Genomic DNA, 23,638 nt, shown 5'->3' on the forward strand with positions numbered 1-23,638 from the left:
AAGCTATTCATAGGTATTGGATACCATGTGTAACTCACTTTATGTTTACTTTTCAGGAACCAAGTGAGAGGGCTTCACAAGTGGATGTGCAACTACAAGCGGATGACAAAGATGGTCTTTCGATCGTGCTTGTAGGCACATTTATTTTGTCTATGGATTGTAATTTACTAATCTTAGTTTCTCATGCTTTTGAACATACTTTTGATCTATGGTGTTGGACACCGGGTTACTTTGATCACAAGACTTAAACAATGGTTGTTTTTTTGAAATGTCTTTCTTATATGTTCTATAAAATTGCATGTTTTACATATGATTAGACAAATTGACGATACCGCCAAAAGAGCTAAGACCATTGAGTCGAATTAAACCTACTTGTGGCATTGTCGTCTTGGCCACATTAACATTAAACGCATCAAGAAACTTCTTCATGAAGGTATTCTTGACTCATTCGACTTGGAGTCGTTTGAAAATTGCGAAGGATGTCTGTTAGGCAAGATGATAAAGCAGCCATTCTCCAAGTTAGGAGAAAGGGCTAGTGACTTATTAGGTCTAATACATAAGGATGTATGTGGATCAATGAGTCCACCTGCAAGGAATGGTTGTCGATATGTCATCACCTTCACGGACGACTATAGTAGATATGGTTATTTCTACCTTATGTCGAACAAATCTGAATCCTTTGAGAAATTCAAAGAGTTTCAAAGTGAAGTTGAAAATCAGCTTGCCAAGAAAATCAAAGCACTTCGATCGGATCGAGGTGGCGAGTATTTGAGCCACGAATTCGACGATCACTTGAAAGAAAATGGTATTCTTTCAGAATTGACACCTCCCGGAACTCCACAATGGAATGAAGCATCTGAACGGAGGAATCGAACCTTGTTAGACATGGTTCGATCAATGATGGGTCTTAGTGAACTTCCTATCTCTTTCTGGGGACACGCACTTCTAACTGTGGCACTAACACTGGTAGAAAAAATGAATTACGCAGCGCACTTTTCGCACCAGTTCTTGAAAACCAGTGGGAAAAGAAATGGGCAGGATTGGGGAAAATATTTTTCCCACCGGTTCCTAATAAACCGGTGCGAAATCATATTTTTCGCACCGGTTCAAACCAGTGCGAATTACGAAATATAAAAAAAAAAACCGGGCTGCTTTTCTTCTTCTTTCTTTCTTTCTTTCTTTCCATGTTCTGTACTTTTAATTTCCCTCTCGTTTTCGCCTTCGTTCTCTATCCAGAATCCCGAATTGCCCTAGCTTTCTTACTCCATTGAAGCATCACCTCCGCCTTCTCACTCCATTGAAGCAGCACCTCCGCCTCCATTGAATCGTGCTCTATATTCTCCATTGAAGCCGAATCTGAGCTTTCTCACCTCCATTGAAGCTGCTCCTGGTTTGCTTCGATTTCGCTTTCCTTTGCGATTGATGAATTGTTGGTTGATTTTGTTGCTGTTGTTTTAGGGTTGTCGAATCTGGTTGTGTTATTCATGTGTTATTGGATTGATTTTTAATGGATTTACTCGTGAATTTGTTCTATGTTTGAGTGATTTTTGCCAATTGAGGTTAATTGGAAGAAATTAAGGGTTTTCTAATTTCTCGAGGCTGTTAATTGGAAGAAATTAAGGGTTTTCGAATTAAGGGTTAATTGGAAGAATGTCATGCAATTCAATTTCGTCAGGTCTCTTTCAATTTATGTACATACATTATTGTTGTTAATATATAATTTGTGAACTCTTGTTATTGTATATGTTGAAAATTTTGAAATTTATTTTATTCCATTGAGTTAAATTTATCTGTATTAAGTAGATATGATGGCATTGAGTTAGATTTAAAATTTATTTTGCGGAACTAAGTTAAATTCTTGCTATAGTGAATATTGGTGTTTTATGTATTGGTTGATTTTTTTTTTTTCTAGGTCAATTTGATTCTTTAGAAGTGGGAAATTGGTGTACAACTTATGGTATGAAAACGCAAAAAGATTGATTACTAATAGTCATTTCAACTGAAGATACTTATTATAGTATAAGACTATCAATACTAATTCCATGAACAAATATCGCCACACCAAAATCAATTAGGGAAATATTGGCAAAGCGTGTCCCAATCACAAAGACCACTATTGCAGGAACGAATGACATAGGAAGGTTGTGTGTTGGTCAGGGAGTCTAAATCATACAGTCATTTTTATGTTTTCTATTTGTAAATTATAAAACTGAGTGTAATTCTTTTGTTTCATCACACCAGCAGGAACTCTAAGGGTCTTATTGTTCTAATGAAGACTACTGATAAGGGTAAGTCTGATCAATTTATCACTATTTTTTTTTTGCCTGGTATCTTTACTAGTTTAGATTCTTTGAATTAAGCTAAGTAGTACTCTGTATTATTGTATTACTCATATTTATAAAAGGGCTACATTTAGTGTTAGTTAGATGCTAAGTTAGTGGGATGCTTCTCATTGGTTTGTTTGCCCTTTATGGCGGTCTTGTTACTAATTGAGCTTTTGACAATCTAAATGTTGACAAAACAATACCATGGACATTAGCCTGAGCCGTTGCTTCTAAAATGTAAATTCATTCGCGTTCATTGAATGAGCCTTTACAGTCTTTAATATTTGTATGTTATGGCTCTTTCACATCAGGATAGTTCCTTGATACAATTTTTGAGTTTATAGATTTGCTTGTAGTGTCTGATTTTCCGTAGTACATTGTGCCAACATCAATAGGTAGTCGTCTAAGTTGTATTGAAATTGAGATGCCTTGTAGTGTAGGTAAAGATTAAACTGAAGTGGGAGAATGGAGAAAGCTATAGAGAGATGAAGGGAACTTCTATATCATTTTTTGTTTGATGTTAGCTAAGTAACAGTAAGCTAAATAGCTAACCTCTGTAAATTAATGTAAGCAATTTATGGAACTGAAATTGAAACTAAGTTTTATACTTTGTATATCAGAACTACTCTTCTAGCCTTGACATTATTGTTTTTATTCTATGTTATTACTCAAAAATTCACCTCAAAATCTAGTGAATGTATTTGTACATAACTCTGAGGGTCTCTGATACAAAGAAAAAAAAATTCGCTTCTTAGTAGCTAGCACAAAGCACTCTAGCAGTAGGCGATTATGATTTTCTGTTTTCATATTCTCCTTCTGCTCATTTTATACGTTAGTGAGATAATTTTGATTACTGTTAACTTGTTTTTTTTTTATGCAGGCCTGATAATGAAAGTGATTACCCAGATGGGTCTTTTTCCTCTGATCCCGATGAAGGTGAGAATTTACTTCGCAAAACTATAAATGATTTTGAAATCCCTTTTCTTACTGACAACTATTCTGCCTAAAACTGGAGAAAATGAAAAGTACTAATATCTGCCTTACTATATATGAGTCAGTTGCTTAAATTACCAGTATGTACATGATCTGTACATCATTTAAATGCTGATGCCTGCTGACATGACCTGTTTGTCATGTGTGAACCTGTTCTGGTTTCATGTATACATGAACATGAAATTTCTGCTTTGTTGCAAATACAATTGACCGAGCTGCATGTATTTCTTTTTCTTAATTAATGTGGGGCTATACCTAACATAGCAGAGTTAGCTTTAAGAAAATTCTCCATAACATGATTTCTTGGTTTCAACTTTTTGAGGGGAATTATACTGCATGAATTTACATGAGTTGACTGCTAAAGATACGTTTTCTTTGTTATAGGGAGGTTCCAAGATACAGAACTTAATTAAATTCAATTTTAATAGTGCACAAGCCTAAATTATTCAATAACCATTCTTAAAATCAATTTAGGTCTATCTTGATGATACAAAATTGAAGGGCTATACTCATAATTAATTTAACCATACATGAATTAATAATGAGATTTGACAAAATTAAAGAGGTTGGAAAAATAAACCCATTCATCTAATGAAAAATTTCCAACACTAACTTGTGTATAATTGAAAAATTATATCTTCCAATATGAAGTTTAATTAAATTTCAATCACAAGTTTTGAACTTTTAGGACTTTAATCAACTCAAAAATGATTAAATCCAAAAATTAGTTCAACATGAAATTTAGCAATCAAAGTTCCAACCAAATAAACAATTAAAGATTTTATCTTTAACATATTAGGGACTTCAAAATTACAAGTTCACCATAAACATTCACACTTGAAGCAATTTATTTGCAAAAATGTGAAAATTTCAAGTTTATGTGAAAAATGAACTCACCAAATTAAGCACCAATTATAACTTCATAAACATGTTTAATAAGGTTTATAATTGCAGTAGATTGGTGATGCAACCATACATTTAATCTACCTTTAACATGCGATAATTAATCAAGGTTTAAAGATTTAAATTTTTTTGTCAAAAACGATAAACCCCTCGAAAAACATGTTTCTGGGTGGATTTTGGCTTCTGGACAGCCCTCAAAGAGAATAAAAAACGATTTAGAACATCGATTCCACCCAAAAATCACTATTTTCTAGTCGAAATCTGGGTTCGTTGGCCAGAATTAGTAAAATATACGAGATTAAAACGAGCTTTTAATTTAATTAGAAAGAAAAACCAGAATTTAAATCCATTTTAAATCATCTCAATTAATTATTACTTACAATAATTAAAATGAGCGCGGCTCCGATACTGCTGTTGGGTTTCGTAGCGTCCAACGCTACGCGGAAGAGAAACTTGCCCAAGACCCGCCCACTAATTAAAGCAACTAAGCATGCAATCACATAATTAACAACATAAGAGAGAGAAAAAGAAAAGACATTCTTACCCTTGACACGTGCTTCGCTCGATTCACGAGCTCTTACTTCAAAGCTCGAGCCACGCAAGTGCGAAGGCCTCCTACGGCTTGCACCCTCGACCCTTCCTGAATGGTCTTAATCTCGAGGGTTAGTCGGGACATGACCAAATAAAACTAGAGTATTACGAACTTAAAGGTTTTCTCACTAATGATGAGATGGCTTATTGAGTTCAACACAAGTGATTTTTCCCAAACCCAAAACTTGGGTATTTATAGGGAATGGAGACTTGATCTCCCTTCTCCCATCAATGTGGGAGATTTACATTTTCCTCTATTTTATTTTAATCAAAAACAAAATGAAAATGCAAGGCAATTAACAAGCTTCAAGTGTCACATGGAGGGAGAGAGTAGGTGAGGACCACCAAAGTGGGGGACCAAATCACCTTGCTCCACACGCCACACACTAACCCCTTGGTCCCCTCCTCTTGACTGGATAACCATGCCACGTGGCTGGCTGGCAGCCTGCCTTGGCTGCCAAGGCTGCCAGCTGGCGCCTAGCACCAAGGCTGGCAGCCTAACCAGCCAGCACGCATTACACGCGCAGCTTGCCAGCACGCAACACATGTGCAGCCAGCAAGCACGCATGCGATGCTGCTGTTGCTGCTGCTAGGTGCTGCTACGTTAGCACGCACGCATAGCTTGACATGCCTAGCACGCTTCTGCGATGCTCGTGCTAGCGAGAGCACTGTTGCTATGCGATGCTGCTGCTTGGTGAGAGGCTGCGAAGAGCTGGCACGCACGCAAAGCATGTTGCGATGGCTGGCTCTACTTGGCTAGCAAGCATGCACACCCACCCACACACACGCATGGCTTGCGGTGCTACGTGCTGCGCTGTGCGATGCCTAACATGTTGCGATGCTCATGCTAGGTGCGTGCAATGCTTCTGCTGGGTGCGTGGCCTTCCTTTTCCCTGTCTTAGGGAAACAGATCTTGAACAGCTCAATCAAGGGCCGGTTCCCCTTCTTTGTTTTAGGATGTGGAGTAGGGACACAGTCCTTGACTGGTTTATTTTTCTCTTAAAGAGAAGGTTTCCTGGCCGATTGCCCCTTGTTGGGGCCATCCGTCCTTTTCTCAATTAAGTCCTTTATTTTCCCTTTGAAACTAGTCATGAATTTCATGAGTTCGTCTCTAGTAACTGGGGCTGCGCCTTCTGTCGCCTGGGGTTGTCCATCCAGACGGCTGTCCGGTTGGCTCACTTGGACCAACTTGCTCTTTGCCCCGTTCCCTTGTTTCCATGGGACGGGTGCGCTTAGTTTTGAGTGAACCGTCAGAAGCTACATAGGTGTCGACATCAAAGTCTTCATCACTGTCTTGGTCTAAATAAACCTGAACTTTGGCCGTAGGCCGTTTCTCATTAGTTGGCGGTACAAACTCATGTGAAGCCATCTCAGTATTCTCCCTATAGACGGCGCCAAATGTTTCGGGGTTTTCTGTGTCCCTCGGGAGAGTTACAATTCCAAGATTGGATTCCAGGTGCCTGTACCTACAAAACAACGGAGACTCCGGTTGGGTGGAGTTCCGCCTCCGACGATCAAGTTAGAATGTTTTTGGAAGATAAAAGATGCGGAATGTAAAGTGGGATTAGGTTTTCTCTATTGAGAGAAAGGATCATCCAGCTATCATAGATAGCCTCAGTATCCGAGTGTTTCACTCTCGTGTGTAATTAATTCTACAATTATTGCTCTATCTGATTAATTAATCTAATCTCTCTTGTTGAATAATTAATGTCTGTGTTTCCTAAGAGGAAACATCTCCCTTTTATAGGGTCTGGAAATACGTGTCCATCCTAGGTTACAGAAAACCTAGGACTGACGGGCTGCCTAGGGATTTGGGCCTTGAAGGCCGCCAAGCCTCACTGAATATCTGTCTGCCACGTGTCGAGACCTGGTAGGTCCACTTTGGGCTCTCCTTAGGGTGACACGTGACGGACTCTGATTGGTCCACGTGGCAGGGTAAAAATACCTTAATCACGCCTTACTTTAATTAAATCACTAATTTGATTTCAAAACCCTAATTTCATTTCAAAACCCCTAATTTAAGTTTCTAAAAGCATAAAATAACAATACATACCTCACTATAAAGCATTTGAGTATTGAAGCAAGGAGAATGATTTTTGAAACCTTCAATTTAGTTTTCATTTTTCGATTTTAGGGTTTTGCCCAAATTTGAGATAGATGAATGAATAGAGAAGGAAAATCGTGAGAAGAAAGAAAAAAAAGAAGAGAAAAGTAAGGGATGGGGTCCAAAATGATATCATGTAAGAGGTGGTAAATTTTGATATTACTAAAACGTGAATTATATTAAGTGGTAATTACTAAAAACGTGAATTATATATAATCACCCTTAACCATTCAATCTGCAAACACGATCGAACAAATAAATTTTCAGCATTACAACTACTAGAACTACTATTCGGGCTTAAGATTAATTATCAGTATAAATTTCAAGATATTTCAATGAATTTAATTTTAGGGGCATGAGGATTACTGCCAGATTTACTTTACAGGGGATGATATAGGGTACCAGAAAATATTTCCAGGGGGTGATAAAAGGTACCGGAATAAATTTACGGGGGTTGATAAATGGTACCGGAATAAATTTCCGAGGGTTTATGAAGGGTATTGGAAATTACTTTAGGGGGTAAAGGGTACTGGATTTCTTTAGGGCTTAAATTATTATTGTTATATTATCAAGAGGTATTGATAAGAGTTGGATCAATGGGGAATAGGTGGTGTAGAAGAAAAATTGCAGAAGCTTTCTTTCATCAACAAGTATAAGCGTTCTTTCTTTAACTAGTTGTGGACCCGCGCGCGACGCGGTTCCCCAAGTTATCAATGTATATTTTCGATCGATTTTGTTATCGATGTTGTTTCTCGAGTGATTTTTTTAACATTTCATCATCCACCAAGTGCAAGCTCGGAGCCTCATAATCTGGCTTATATAGCAGAGTATCATGAAGCCGAACAAAGTGCAAGCTTCTATCCATTCAGTATGGCTAAATATACAAGAATAGAGGACTATAAGCTGAAAAATTGCATAACAGAACTTTTGAAATTAAGAGCCTAAATCTGAAATTATAAAAACCTTGCTGAATTGTTGTTTGTAATACAATTTAGTTTATGTCTAGGACTACTGAAATGTCTAATACCATTCAAATAAAATCACATGAAACGTTCACCCATCACAGATTAGCGAGATCATGATGGGATGGATAAATCAACAATTAGACTTTGACAGAAGAAAGGCGGTAGAATGGTGTATGATCTGTACAGGATGTTGCTTAGATAAAACATATATGATCAACTTATGCAATACAATAATATTTCATTGTCAGGTCATAAAGGTTCATCACAAGAAATGAAGAGAAGCCTCAATTGTCAAATTTAGCTTTCTACAATATCTGTACTACCAAAATGCAAGAAAGAGAACTTTTAAAGTTCATCAACCAACAAAATGGAATCAGATATGGTCAAAATCAGAACATGAGACAAGAGATGTATCTCTAAGGATCAAAAATCTGTGGCTGCATCTATAACAAAAAAAGACTTCAGAGTGAAAGCTGGCAAATAAAGGGAGCGTTCATTTGCAGTTCACACTCAGATAATTGATTACCACTCATTCATACTCACTCGTCTAGAAATATGTTAATTAGCGGTTAATAAGAGTCTACAAGAAAGAACAAATTGTACTCTTCAAATTGTACTACAGTAAGAGACTATAATAGATAATTTAAATTTCTAGCAATTCTAAAACCCAGCCCTGTTTGATTGAATAATTCGGCAATACAAAATTTTAAATAACATATATTCAAGGTTTGATTACCGGGAACACAGTCCAATGTCTAATGTATACTCATTCTTGTATTTACGCTGTAATGCAGAAAATCAAAGCCAAGGAGAAAAAACTTTTAAGGGCAACATTTAGCCAACTCACTTTCGCTATCAACACATTTTTCACGTTCAATGCAGAATTTTACTTTCCTAAGGAAAGCAACACGGATAAACGTTCAATGCAGTACCACACTTGAATCAGTTGCGGGTTTTGCAAGATTTAAGCATTGTATGTTCCTAATTATTTTTCTTTAATCCCACTATACTAACAAAGTAACACAACATTGTTTAAATACTCTATCATTCATTAAATTTGGTACAATACCAATCATTTTCGGTTATACTAACTCCTTAATTTTATACTCCGTATCAAAGAACAAAAGTTCTTGCGTACAACCGGCTAACACTAACCTTAATGTAAGGCCTGATTCACACGTGCCAATTAGAGTATAAATAGCGCTAAATTAGAGCCGCATGCAAAACATCGTCTTCTTAGAAATATTCTCTCAAATTCTCTGCAAATTCTCTGCAAAACATCGATGGATTCCCTAATTCACAAAGTATTACAATCTCAAAAACAAATTCAAGCTCCAATTTCAAACGATCTGCAAACTTCAGAAGAAATTGAAGTTGATTCTGCTATTAATGTTGATTTAAATAACAACTCTATGCAACAAACCCTAAATTGCAGGCAATGTGGCAATAATATTGACCTAAATTGCAAAATCGATGACAATGCATTGCATCAAAACCTCAATTCAGGTACGTAATTTTGTATATGAATTTGTACAAATTTACTAAAAATAGGTAAACTGGTGATTGAATAAATTACGATGAATCCAGATTCACATGAGAGTAGAGTTCATCTCGATGAAGAACAGTCTCAGCTGATGAAGTGCAAATCTCGGCGGATGAAGAGCAAATCTCAGTGGATGAAGGTTCAACTTCTGAAGGTAACATTAAGCTTTTGAACAGTTGCAGAATTGTTTAAACTGAAGTAAAGGTGGGCAACGTACCTTGCCGGGCCGTGCCTAGCGGGCCACTGTCTCCGGCGTGCTGGGCCGTGCCGTGCCACCGTGCCAGAGGAAGCGTGTCGTGCCGTGCCACCCAAAAGCCCACGGCACGACCCACGTGCAGAGTGGGCTCGTGCTGGGCTGGCCTACGTGCCGAGTGGGCTCGTGCCGGGCTGGCCTACGTGCTGGCCTGGTGGGCTGCTGCCTTTCCTTTGTTTTTTTTTTATTTTTTTAAATTTTTAAAAGTTTATAACTTATAATCTTATACTCCCTCTGATTTTTTTTAATTGCAACTCTTGCTATTTTAGTCCGATTTTAATTAAATGCAACTTTCTATGTTATTTCTATTTTGGGTAAACAAAAACCCTTAAAATTACTACTTTACCAAGTGGTGGGCCAAACTTTCTCTCTCTACACACTACTTTAAACTATTTTACCCACTACTTTACCAAGTGGTGGGCCAAACTTTCTCTCTCTACACACTTTAAATCAACTTCAATCAACCCCACTTTTACATACCCCTTAACTTTTGCATCGTGAACCGTGTAAGGCCTCAAAGTTGCATTAAAAAAAAATCGGAGGGAGTATTATTATTTTTCTAATTTAAATTAAGTTAATTTATGTTTTATTATTTTTATATTTAATATTTATATTTATATATTTAGTTTATACTATTACTTTATAGTTTAATGTTTATAATTTATTATATTTATTTTTGTATTATTAATTATTATAACTTAACGGGGAAAAAAGACAAATTGTACTTTGGATGTGAATAATGCATACTTGATATTATTATTACCTGAAAAAATTGTACAATGATAATAATAATGATTAAAATCGTACAAGGATATTAAACAAAAATTGGATAATGATAAAAATCGTAAAATGATAATATTGATAATGATAAAAATCGTACAATATACAAAAATTGTCTCTTTTCTTTTCTTCTTCTTCTTCTTCTTCTTCTTCTTCTTCTTCTTCTTCTTCTTCTTCTTCTTCTTCTTCTTCTTCTTCTTCTTCTTCTTCTTCTTCTTCTTCTTCTTCTTCTTCTTCTTCTTCTTCTTCTTCTTCTTCTTCTTCTTCTTCTTCTTTCTTCTTCTTCTTCTTCTTCTTCTTCTTCTTCTTCTTCTTCTTCTTCTTCTTCTTCTTCTTCTTCTTCTTCTTCTTCTTCTTCTTCTTCTTCTTCTTCTTCTTCTTCTTCTTCTTCTTCTTCTTCTTTCTTCTTCTTCTTCTTCTTCTTCTTCTTCTTCTTCTTCTTCTTCTTCTTCTTCTTCTTCTTCTTCTTCTTCAAGGTCATCGGCTAGTTGAATAGATTTGGAACTAGTCGAACCCGAACGGTCGGAAGCGGAGGTTCATTCATCGTTGTCGTCGTAAGAACGGTCTTGTGAGCGATTTTCAGCATCCAACCAATCTTTGAAACACACACACATTTCAAATGTTTCGGGTTTTAGACTTGTTCTTCTCTCGTCTAAAACCCTCTTGGATGCGCTGAAAGCTCGTTCGGAGGCAATGGAGGAGACTTGGATACCAAGAATGTCTCGTGCCATTGCCGCCAAAGTTGGATGCTTCGTGCTTTGTTGTTTCCACCATGCAAGGGGGTCGAGGCTGTTTATCCCATCGTCGTCCATGCCCTTGGTGAAGTCGTAACTTAGGTACATTTGCAACTTCGAAACATCGCTTTGCGTTCTCCTTATTAATGAATCACCTGAAAACCTTGAAATCAAGTTAGTAGCTTGTGAAAATAAATATTTGGCCTTCTTACTTACGTTTTTGGATGGTTGGGAAGGGCCTGAGCGAGGAACGATGCCATATTTGGTTTCATAGACTCTATATAAAGAAAAAAGCTGATCCTTCACATTACTCTTATAGGTTTCTATATTATCGTCAAAAAACATGCATAAAAAATAAATGTCAACTAACATAAATGTATTTTAATACTTTTTCCTAGGATCTAATATGTAAGCAAAAATATAAATCAAAGGAATTTCACTATAATATTTACGCCACTTTGTTTCCATTGCTGGAAGATATTGATCATAATCACTTTGGTTGCGATGATCAGCGAAAAGTTGGGCGAGTAAACATGCATTTGAAAGAAAGTTTTGAGCACAAGGATTATAAACAGAAGAAAAACAAGACGTCATATTATATAATAAATGTAACAATTGCATATATCATTCACATTTATCCCAATAATCCTCATATGTAGCATTGTTTGGAAATTTTTGGTTGTAAAAAAATTGTCAACGGATTCTTGTACTCAATTGCTAACATGTCATAGGTGGAATTCCACCTAGTTGGGCAATCGGTTTTGATTTTTATTGCTCTTATCTTTTGTTGCTTTAGAAAACACTTCCATTATTGGTATCTCATGTTTGAGCTATTAATAGACATAATAGCATCTCTAATTTTGTTATAGTATGGACCAATTGCTCTAATTCCATCTTGTACACATAAGTTAAGAACATGGCAAACACATCTAGTATGAAGTGCGTCACCATCTAATATTACATTGGTCAAGTTTTGTTTGACATAATTAGCAGTATATGTCATTGAGGTTGCATCGTCAAATGTCATAGACATGATTTTTTCTCGAAGGTTGTATTTATTTAATAGTTTCCATTAAATGGTGAGCAATGTTAATACCGGTGTGGGGGTATTCCAGCATTTTGAAATGGATTATTCGTTTTTGTAACAACCATTGATCATCTACCCAATGGCAAGTCACGCATAAATAGTGATATTTATAACCACTATCCCAAGAATCGGCAGTCAAAGACACTCTACAATTAAGTTTACTCAATTCGTCTTGTAACCGCATTTTGTACTCTAGGAAGTTTTTCATGGCGGCGGAACGAACGGTTTTCCTAGAGATTCTTTTATGGTGGGGTTGTAATGCTTTGTTAATGTAAGTGTTAAATGGGTCACTTTCGGAGAAAAGAAAAGGTTGTTCGGCGTGTATTATCATTTTCCCTAGTTCATCCCTATCCCTCTCATAGTTGTAGGTAAGCCGTGTGGATGGAATTGGGAAATTTTTGGCTGGGTTAGATCACTAGTTGGTTGTGCACAACTTCTCATGTGTCTACTTAGGTGTCCCGTCCCGGATTTGGATTCTTTCGAGTATATTTTACCACATGTTCTACATTTTGCTCTTGTTTGGGCTACATTTAGCAGAAAATAATGCCATACATCACTTTTGCGGCTTTAAATATTTACCATGTCACTTTCGGTTAACCATTGCTCGTGTGTTTGGGAATTGGGTGTTTGTAGATTCGGGGATTTGTTGGTTAGTAGTAGAATCGGAGGCATTTAAGGTATCTAGTTGGCTACCTTGGCTAGAATAAAAATTTTGTGGGTCACAAAAATTAGGTGGGAATTGACCGAATTGTGGAAATTGGATTTGTGGTGGAAATTGGTTTTGTGGAAATCCGGGCATATTCATATTATTCATGTTATAGGGTTGAAAACCGGAAGTACCATCGTGCCTAAATTGTTCAAAGCCTAGGGGGACGTTACCGGGGTCATTAGTCGGACTTGAAATTAGGGGAGTAATTGGATTAGGTGATTCCCTAGAACTATTACCACGGACAAATCGGGCTTTCCTAGAGAATGATGGGTTGTTCATGTTTGGTGATGCCATAACAAACAATAATAACAATTTTAACAATAACAATAATAATAATAATTAATAACAACAATTATAACAATAACAATAATAATGATTAATAACAAAAACTATAACAATAACAATAATAATAATAATTAATAACAATAATTATAACAATAATAATAAGTAATAACAATAATATTAACAATAATAATAAAGATTAGTTAGATCTTACAACTGTGCTTCAACGCTTTCCACTAATTACGATTACGAACTTTTAACTTTTTTTGATATTAATAAAAATAATTAGAGAATATAAGTGAATAAGAGATTAAGAGAATTAGAGATTAAGAGAAGAGATGAGTTGAATTGTGATTTGGAAGTGAAGTGAAATTTGGTATTTATAGGCAAATTAGGGAAAAGAGCCGTTAATGGCCATTAGAAAGAGGGGAAGAGCAACGACAGCAAAGAAACAATGGCTCTAATTATAGCCGTTATTGGCGTGCCAAGCCGTGCCGGCACGCGGGCCAAGAGGTGGGCTCGTGCCGTCCCGTGCCGGAAAATGGCAATTTTGGTCCGTGTCACGACCCACGGCACGCCAGGCGACGATCGTGCCAGGCCGAGCCAGCTGTCGGGCCGTGCCGTGCCACGTCGACTTTCGTGCCGTGCCGGGCCGCCCGCAGGCCAACCCGACCCGTGCCCAGCTTTAGGCCCTGTTCACTTCACCTTATTTTTGCTGAACTGAAATTATTTTTACTGAAATGAAATTATTTTTATTGAACTTAAATTATTTTTACTAAACTGAAATTAATTTTGCTAAACTGAAATTATTTTTGCTGAACTGAAATAGTTTTTACTGAATATTATTTTTTTAAGGTGAAGTAAACAGGGCCTTAGCTTTGTTTTCCTTTTTTTTTTTTTCATTTTACTGTTTTCATTTGTTTTCTTTATTTTTTTATTTTATTTTTTTTTTCCTTTATTTTATTCCTTTCATTTTATTATCTTTGTATATAAATACCCCTTTTGGGGTTAATACTCTCTAAAAAAAATAAACCCCTTATTTCATCCCAGATTAGATTAGAACTCTCTCTTATCTTCTCTCTCTTAGCTTAGGGTTAGATTAGTTTCGGGTTCTTAATTTTTTTAAAGAGAGGAAGTGAGAAAAATCAAGAAAAGATTGGAGGCTTTAGAAGATTATTTAGTGACATAATCAATTTGAAGAAAGATTCATCATACATTGTGCATTTCTTACCCTCCCTCCTCTATTTAGTGTTTTATTTATTACATGCTTTTATTGCTTTAATTTTATTAATTGTTTTTGCTTTATTTTAATCTTGGTTTATTGTTATTAATTTGTTATTTACTTTCATCTCTTTATTTGTGTGTTTATTTATTTGATTTAATTATGCTTGAGTAGATTAATAGCTAGAGTTAATTATGTGAGCCTCCTTGATTTGACCACGAGCCCTTGTCGGGATCGGGTGCTTAAAATTGTGTAGTGTGCTTGGGAGATACCTAGATGGTTAGGCAATACCCCCTCTAATTTATTGAGAATGCCCATTTATATTGTTATGTTTGTGCTCGTCTCGTTAATTCCCTTGATCCCCTTTCCCTAGCGCCTTCACTTCTTGTTTTAGCTTCTTCTTTTGTGTTCTATTTGCTATTTTATAGGTTGCAATTGCCGTTTATACACCAAAAAAAAAAGACCCTCAATAAGCGAATTTCACTTTAGCCAATTCTTTTCACCTACTTCCTTGTGGATACGATCCCTACTCCACTATATTACTCTTTAGTGTAAAGGTTAGGGTATAATTTAACTAGGTTCCTAGACCCACGACGCCTAGGGACCCGATCAAAAACCCTTGGCATCCAACGCTGAAATTGAAATACTGTTTTTGGTAATGTTTGGAACATGATAACATTCATCTAGTTCTAAAAAAAGGCCCGAGGGCAAAGACAAACCGAGTGTTCCTACAGATACGGCAGCAATCCTTGCTCCATTGTTTACCTGAAGCTGAACTTGTCCCTTCGCTAGATTTCTACTTTTCCTTAGTCCCTGAGAATTGGAACATAGGTGTGAGCCACATTTGGTATCAAATACCCATGAAGCATTTCTAGCAATGTTAAGGTCTATAACGTATATACTTGATCTAGAAGCAACAGTGTCGTTCTTCTTATCCTCCTTGAGCTTGAGGCAGTACCGTTTCCAATGCCCTTTCTTTTTGCAGTAGAAGCATTCGGAGTCGGACGGAAAAGAGACTATCTTCTTTTTCTTGTCGCCTTTGGTAGCTTTTGGCTTAGGCGAAAAGGTCTTCTTACCCTTCCCCTTATAGCCTTTCTTCTTGCCTGATCGCTTGAATGGTTTTCCCTTTTTTACCATAAGCATGTCATGCTTCCCCTCATTTTTGAGCATTTACTCGGCTTGCTTCAACATTCGGTGAAGCTCCGTGAGGGTTTTCTACATGCTGTGCATGTTATAGATCATCTTGAACTGATCGTAACCTTTATGCAGCGAGTGGAGAATAATGTCAATTGCCATCTTGTTTGAGTATCCCGCATCAAGCCTCTCCATGTTCTCGAATAATCCAATCATTTTGAGTACATGAGAGCTGATGGGCTATCCTTTCTTAAGCTTGCACTCAAGGATTTGTCGATGGGTCTCAAACCTTTCGGTCCTATCCCGCTCTTGAAACATATTCTGAAGTTCAGATATGATCTCAAAAGTCGTCTCCTCAAAAAATGTCTTTTAAAGATCTAGAGACATTGTGGCTAGCATGATGCATTTGACATCCCGGTTGGCAACAATCCACCGGTTCAGCGAAGCTTGTGTCACCTCCTCATTTGGAGTGTCAGACATTTTCTCATCAAGGACATAATCCTTTTGTTCTTGCATAAGAACAATCCTCAAATTCCTTTGCCAATCGAGGAAGTTAGTTCCACTTAATTTCTCCTTGTCGAGAATTGAATGGAGAGAAAATTGGTTGTTGTTGGTATTAGTTGCAAACATTGTACTACAAATGAAAATAATTGTTATGAATCACCATTCATAAACCAATAAGTTTGAAATCTTAATCATACTTGCAACATTTAATCTTATTGACGTTTTATTCATAAGTTTGTCCCAATTAGGCGAGAATAAAACAATTCTAAGATCCCAAAAATCAATAAGTTATTAAGCATGCTTTGTCTTGTCTTAACACTTATCATTTTAAGATAAGCAATCCAATTGCTAATAGTTCCAAACTATTCTTGGTTTGATAAGTTGTCGCATCTAATGCATTCTTGACACTTATCTCGTTTGCCACAGTATCTAAGGATTCCTTACCGATATTGTTGAGTTTAACCAAAACTAACGCGTATATCTAATATACCTTATGATTAGGGGATTTTTATCCACCAATCAGCATCCGACACGTGGGCCAGCTAGGTTTCGCCACGTGTCCTTCATGTAGGCCAATAGGAGCCTGCCACGTGTCATCAAGAGATTCGTCCTCCTTGGACCAATTGCAATGTGACACGTGTCCACCCATGCCAAATGGGAAAACCGGCCAACAAGGCCCTATCGTTGTGGGAGGCCCAGTCAGCCTTAGGTTTAACCTAAACCTAGTACTGGCACACATCCCAAGGCATATAAATATGCCCATTAATCTTCATTAAGGGGGAGGACGCACATTTAACACTCTCACCTAGAGAGACCCAATTACTTTTATTTCTGCATTAATTACTCCTTAATCAAGTACTAACTTGACCGTCGGAGGCGGATCTCCAATCGTCCGGAGCATCCGTTTGTTTTGCAGGTACAGGCGTCCGGTTCCAGTCTCAGAATTGTAACTCTCCCGCAGGACATCAGAAAACCCCGAAACATCTTGGCGCCGTCTGTGGGGAGAGTACTTCTGAGATGGCATCCACGTCTGTACCGACTCCTGAAGAGAGGTGTCCCCTGGACGACCCTCAAGTTCAGTCGGACCATGATACTGAGGAAGAATTTGAAGTTGAAGCTCACACAGCTTCAGACGGGACCCTAAGGGCCCGACGCACCCGTCATACCGAAAGGAGAGAACGGGAAGATCTTCAAACTGGACTCAGTGATCCAGCCGGCGCACCGCCTGTTCAGCAGCAGCCGGCTGATGGGTCTGCTCCCATTACAAGAAACGAACTCATGACCTTCATGAGGGGCTTCAAGGGAGAGATTTAAGAGTTGCTCAACAAGAAGCCGCCTGCTCTGGCCAAGGAGCAGTCGGCTAAGAAACCTTCCTCTTCAGGGAAGAGGAAGCCTGTTCAAGGGCGAGAGGCGACCCCTCATCCTAACTCTAGGAAGTGGGAGCCGCCTGTCCTTGATTTCACAAAGTACCACTTTCCTACTCCAGGAAAGAGGAAACCTGTTCGTCATATTCAGGCGGACGGGTCGAAGAAAACATACACAGATGCTCGGCTATTGCTAGAGCAGAAGAAGAATGACCGATTGTCAGAGTCGGCCTCTACTTCAGACTTCCAAGACAGTCTACGCAATACCTCGATGAGGTATACTCAGTCGCATCATGAGAGTCAGTCAGGCGGTACCTCCCGTCAGTGCGGCTTTCATAGTGACCAGGCGGTACCAAACTTACCATTTGTACCGCAACAACAATATTTTTTGCAGCCACCTCTGTTTGGAGGGCATGCAGCAAAGAATGTCCAACCTATGGACTGGCACCTACGGTTGCTTAGACTTGGGGAACAGCCGTCGGCCTTCTCCAAGGAAATTACTGAAGCCGCTCAGCCGGCCAAAGTGAAAAATGTATTAGTAGGCGCCTATGACGGCACTACTAACCTAGAAGACCATTTGATGGCATTCACCAACCTGATGTACCTTCAAGGGTTGGATGATCCCACTTGGTGCAAGTGTTTTCTAGCGACTCTCAAAGGAATCGCACAACAATGGTTCGGCAACCTGCCGACTGGTTGTGTGAATAACTTCAGGACGCTTGCTTACTTATTCACCTCCTACTTTTCCATGAACATACCTGCGAAGAAGACGACCCTTGATTTAGGAACGATTCAGCAGGGCGAGAAGGAGGGGCTTCGTTCTTACATCAGGCGGTTTAACCTGATGAGAATACAGATTCAAGGGTTACCGGATGAGGTAGCCTATACTGACTTTTTCAGAGGCCTCAAAGACGGGTCGACATTCAAATTTGATTTGGTTCGAAAGAGGGTGACGACTCTTGAAGAGGCCTTGATTGAAGCGGAAGCCTATATACAGGCGACTGATCTTTGTAGTACGGGAAAACAGTCAGATGGGAAAAGGTTCGACAAAAGAGAAGGACGACAGAAACAGTCGTCGAACAAAGATGAGAAGAAGAGAAAAGAGGTCTGGGGGGCTGATTCCTCTAAACAGCCGGCCCAGAAGAAGAGGAAAGAATTCAAACCATACTCCCCAAAGTATGCGTTTAACAAGGATAGCCAAGCTATCCTAAAGGAAATCAAGGGACGGATCTCAATTGAGAAGCCGGCCCCCATGAAGGGTTCTGCAAGCAACCGGAACCAAGAAAAATTCTGTGATTATCATGAAGATGTTGGTCATCACACCAACGAATGCATCAGTCTCATGCGGTATCTGGACCGCCTGGCTGAGCAAGGCGATCTTGACTCTTATGTCAAGAAATCTACGGGGAACACTTCCTCGAAAAAGCAGTCGGCCAAAAAGAGTCAACAGGCCGACAGCTCTGATACAGATGATGCACTCGTCTACACCATTGCAGGCGGCCCCACTATTAGGGGCAACAAAGACAATATCAGGCGGCTAGACGTAAATTCCGTTCACCAAGGACGGCCCTCCAAATATTCATTTCCTGAGATTGTCATCACTGAAGAAGATCTAGGAGGGGTAAGGGGGCCGCATGACGACCCTATCGTTATTGAATGTAAAGTGGCCAACCAGAGAGTTGGCCGAATCCTTATAGATACCGGAAGCTCCTCAGATCTTATCAGTAGCAAATGTCCGTCAAAACTCAAATATCAGACTGATTGCATACATCCGGCATCCCACCCTTTAATAGGGTTTGGAGGAGGAGTCGTCCACCCAGTGGGACGAGTGGATTTACCCATCCGCCTGGGTGAAAAAGGGGAAGGACGACACATGGTAGTCCGGTTCCTGGTAGTAGAAGAACTCTCGGCCTACAACATGATTCTGGGACGACCAACCCTGAATAATTCCAAGGCTGTTATAATCCCATCTCTTATGTTGCTCAAGTTTGAGAGGGATGATGGAACAGTCGGGTCCCTAAGGGGAGATCAGAGGATGGCCCGAGAGTGCTATCTCTCGGATATCAAGCCCACTGTTATGGCCGCTGGGTCAAGTGGTGGAAAAACAGACCTTGACAATGTCAAGGAGAGTGCGCCTGTTCAAGAAGCAGGCGGCAAGAAGAGAAAGGCAGCCCAGACGGGGGCCGCAAGAAAAGACAAAAAAATAGCAATCATTGGCAGAGGAGCGGTCGGATGAATTCCGCCCTCAGCCGGCTGGTGAGCATACGGACCTGATCTTAGACGACTCGCGTCCTGACCGAACAGTCAAAGTTGGGACGACTGCTCTGAGAGTCCTGGGTGACGACTTTCACAAACTATTGAAAGAATACAAGGACATCTTTGCATTCGAAGTCCACGAAATGCCAGGCATTAGTCATGACCTGGCGGTACATAAACTGGATGTGGATCCGAAAAAGAAGCCGGTAAGGCAGAAGAAGCGGAACCATGGCGAAGAAAGAAGTCAGGCGGCAGCCGCCAAAGTTAAAAAATTACTTGATGCAGGGTTCATTCGGCAATGTTACTTCCCAGACTGGGTTGCAAATGTGGTGCTTGTTAAAAAGCCGAATGGCACCTGGCGAATGTGTGTAGACTACACAGACTTAAACAAGGCGTGCCCCAAAGACAGTTACCCTCTGCCTAAAATTGATAACCTGGTTGACTCAACAGCCGGCCATGCTTTGATGAGCTTTATGGACGCCTACTCTGGTTTCCATCAAATTCCTTTATGGAAGAAAGATCAGGAGAAGACGGCCTTCGTCACTGATCAAGGGTTATACTGTTACACGGTTATGCCGTTTGGTCTTAAGAATGCCCCGGCCACCTTCCAGCGAATGATAAACACTGTGTTCTTTGATCAGATTGGGAGAAACGTCGAGGCATACATTGATGATATGATTGTCAAGTCTAAGCTTCAGATAGATCATCTGTCGGACCTCCGAGAAACTTTCGCCACACTCAGGCGGCACCATGTCATGCTCAATCCCAAGAAATGTGTATTTGGAGTTGAGTCTGGGAAATTTCTCGGATTCCTTATCAATCAGAGAGGAATAGAGGCGAACCCTGAGAAGGTGCATGCGGTCATCGACATGCAGTCGCCTCGTACCGTCCGAGAGGTTCAGAAGTTAACAGTTGTCTGGCGGCCTTGGGAAGATTTCTAAGCCGATCAGGAGACAAATGCTTATACTTCTTCCAGGCGATTAAGAAGAAGGCAAGGTTTGAATGGGGGCCGGATGCTGAGGCGGCCTTCCAGAAATTGAAAGTTCACTTGCATTCCTTGCCGAGGCTGGTCAGCCCTTTGCCCAAAGAAGTACTCTACATGTACCTGGCCGTCTCTGATCATGCGTTAAGCGCTGTTCTTCTTGCTGAAAGAGACGACTGTCAGCTCCCGGTCTACTTTGTCAGTCATGTACTAAAAAATGCCGAGTTGAGGTATCCCTTAGTGGAGAAATTTGGTCTTGCACTCTTCATGGCTGTTAAAAAATTGAAGCCCTACTTTTTGGCACATGCAGTCGTCGTGTTTACAGATCAACCTATCAAGCGGCCACTGACCACCATGGAGTCGTCAGGCCGGATGATCAAATGGGCCATAGAAATACAGAGCCTCGAAGTTACTTTCGAGCCTAGAAAAGCAGTGAAGGGGCAAGCCTTTGCTGACTTTATTGTTGAGATGACTCGTCCCCCTGATTCTCGAGATCCAGACCAAGTCTGGAAGGTATATGTGGACGGAAGCTCTACTTCAAATGGTTGTGGAGCAGGCGTCATATGTCAGTCGCCAGAGGGCGACAGGTACGAGTATGCTCTACGCTTCAGTTTTCAGGCCTCAAACAATGAGGCAGAATATGAAGCTTTACTAGCCAGAATCCGCATGTGCAAGGCGGCAGGGGCACGAAAGATAGACGCCTGTTCCGATTCACAATTGATAGTGAGTCAGTATAGTGGCGAATACGAAGCAACCCATCCGGCCATGATCAAGTATTTACAGGCGGTACGACAAGCAGTCGGATCCCTTGAAGATTTTCATCTGACTCAAGTGCCAAGATCAGAAAACAACCAGGCGGATGCACTTTCAAAATTAGCATCATCCGCCTCTTGTGATACTCCTCGAACTGTTTTTTGGGAAGTAATGGAGAAGAGAAGCATCGAGGAAGACCCTATTGGAATCCTTGACAGAAGCTCAACCTGGATGGATTCAATCAGGGCATATCTGACAGACGGTACCCTGCCGGATGATCATCACCAGGAGGTTGCGCTGAAAAAACGGGCAGCCAGTTTTGAAATGATAAGGGGAGAACTTCACAAAAGAGGGTACCTTCAACCCTACTTAAAGTGTGTTACTCCAGAAAAGGGACGAGAGATACTAGACGATCTTCACTCTGGTTACTGCGCTTCCCATATAGGCGGTAGGTCGCTTGCTCAACGGACAAGGCGACAGGGCTACTTTTGGCCTACTTTAGAAGCAGATGCAATGGAGATGGTGAAAAAATGTGACAAGTGCCAAAGGTTTGGCAAACTAATTCACCGTCCGGCTACTGACCTCACTACCATTCATAGCCCACTACCGTTTGCTAAGTGGGGCATGGATATTCTGGGTCCCTATACGCCTGCTACAGGCGGAAGGAGGTACATACTTGTTGCAGTCGACTACTTCACTAAATGGGTGGAGGCGGAGGCTGTAAAGGGAATCAAGACGAAGGATGTAATTTCATTCATCTGGAAAAATGTCATCACTCGGTTCGGGGTTCCCATGTCTATGGTTTTTGATAATGGTCCCCAATTTGAGACGCCTGTTCTCAAAAGCTGGTTGGGTGACCAAGGAATTGCACACCACTTTGCATCAGTCGGCCGTCCACAAGCAAACGGCCAGGTAGAAGCCTTTAATAAAATCATCTCAGACGGTCTCAAGAAAAAGATTAAACGAGCAGGCGGCCTATGGGCGGATGAATTACCACATGTTCTCTGGGCCATTAGGACGACTGAAAAAGGGGCGACTGGAGAAACTCCATTCCTCCTAACTTATGGTGCGGAAGCTGTTCTTCCAATTGAACACTACGAGCCGAATCTTCGAGTAATGCTATATGACGAAGAGGCAAACTGGGAAGCCATGCGCCTGACATTAGACTCACTCCTAGAAAGGAGGGGCAATGCTGTCTTGCGCCATGAAATTTACCGCCTGAGAATGACCAGATCATACAACAAAAAAGTACACAGGCGTCCACTCAAAGTGGGGGACTTTGTACTTAGAAAAATGGAAGCAGTTGGTAGGGCTAATGTGTCTGGCAAATTAACTCCCAACTGGGAAGGACCCTACCGAATCTATGAAGAGGTCAGGGACGGTACCTACCGTCTGGAAACACCAGACGGCCAACCGTTGCCTCGAACCTGGAATGTAGATAATCTTAAGAAATATTTCTTTTGAATGATGTAAATAGTCGAGGGCTACTTAATAAAAGTTTGCTGTTTCATTCAATTTTGTACTAAGAGGGGCATGCCTACTGACAAACAGTCGGCTACTCTCCATGTGTAATTTTCATTCTTACTTAAGAGGGGCACGCCGCTTGTTCTACACAACCGGCTACTCTCCCATAACACAGTTCATCAAGAACTATCAAAGGCTCATGGCTGAAATGATCAGACCAGGCGCCAAGCCAACTGATCCAAATATAAGTTTAATTCGACCTGTCCCAACATTATAGCAGGCGTCCGACGGCATCCATCCGGATGAAATTCGTCGCAGAGAGCAGCTCCCTTTTGGGTGGAACATTGTTCTATAAAATCATTACACGACACCTATACGACTGTCTAACCAAGACAACCACGTAGCCGTTTCCCGGACAAGGATACCTCTCACTTACTTGACTAATCAGGTCAAACAAGTGTTCGCAGTAACCATCCGTGTCAACCAACTGACTGAACTACTTGGGATAAGAACAGTCGGTATCTTATGAGTTAATAGCCAACAAACATTGGCGAATAAAGGGGAACAACCGGTACCCACCGCTTGAAACCTCTACTACTCAGTCACTCGGCGACTAGGTAACAATCATGTTTACTTGGTCACTCCTTAAAAATTTAGTATAAAACTAAAAAGGTGTTCATACAGCGCCTGT

At 40.0% G+C, this 23,638-nt stretch overlaps 1 protein-coding gene and 1 long non-coding RNA gene across 3 annotated transcripts; one reads left to right on the forward strand and one right to left on the reverse strand.

The window, feature by feature from the left end:
• Positions 1-975: 975 nt before the first annotated feature.
• On the forward strand, positions 976-8,528 carry LOC110682880. Of its 2 annotated transcripts, none has more exons than XR_002503504.1 (4): positions 976-1,390; positions 2,242-2,288; positions 3,205-3,260; positions 8,129-8,528. It is a non-coding gene; the product is annotated as an uncharacterized LOC110682880 (long non-coding RNA). The 2 variants fall into 2 exon arrangements; XR_002503505.1 differs by having other exon boundaries at positions 2,245-2,288.
• Positions 8,529-15,099: 6,571 nt separating this feature from the next.
• On the reverse strand, positions 15,100-15,660 carry LOC110682870. The gene has a single exon (XM_021859208.1). The coding sequence runs from the start codon at positions 15,658-15,660 to the stop codon at positions 15,100-15,102; it is 561 nt and encodes a 186-aa protein (XP_021714900.1).
• Between the last annotated feature and the right edge of the window lie 7,978 nt (positions 15,661-23,638).

Source organism: Chenopodium quinoa, unplaced genomic scaffold, assembly GCF_001683475.1.
Source record: "Chenopodium quinoa cultivar QQ74 unplaced genomic scaffold, ASM168347v1, whole genome shotgun sequence".
Classification (NCBI taxonomy): domain Eukaryota; kingdom Viridiplantae; phylum Streptophyta; class Magnoliopsida; order Caryophyllales; family Amaranthaceae; genus Chenopodium; species Chenopodium quinoa.

Bases quoted from the DNA above. Each gene is read 5' to 3' on its own strand.
- LOC110682870 (XM_021859208.1), bottom strand. From the start codon at position 15,660: ATGCTCAAAAATGAGGGGAAGCATGACATGCTTATGGTAAAAAAGGGA.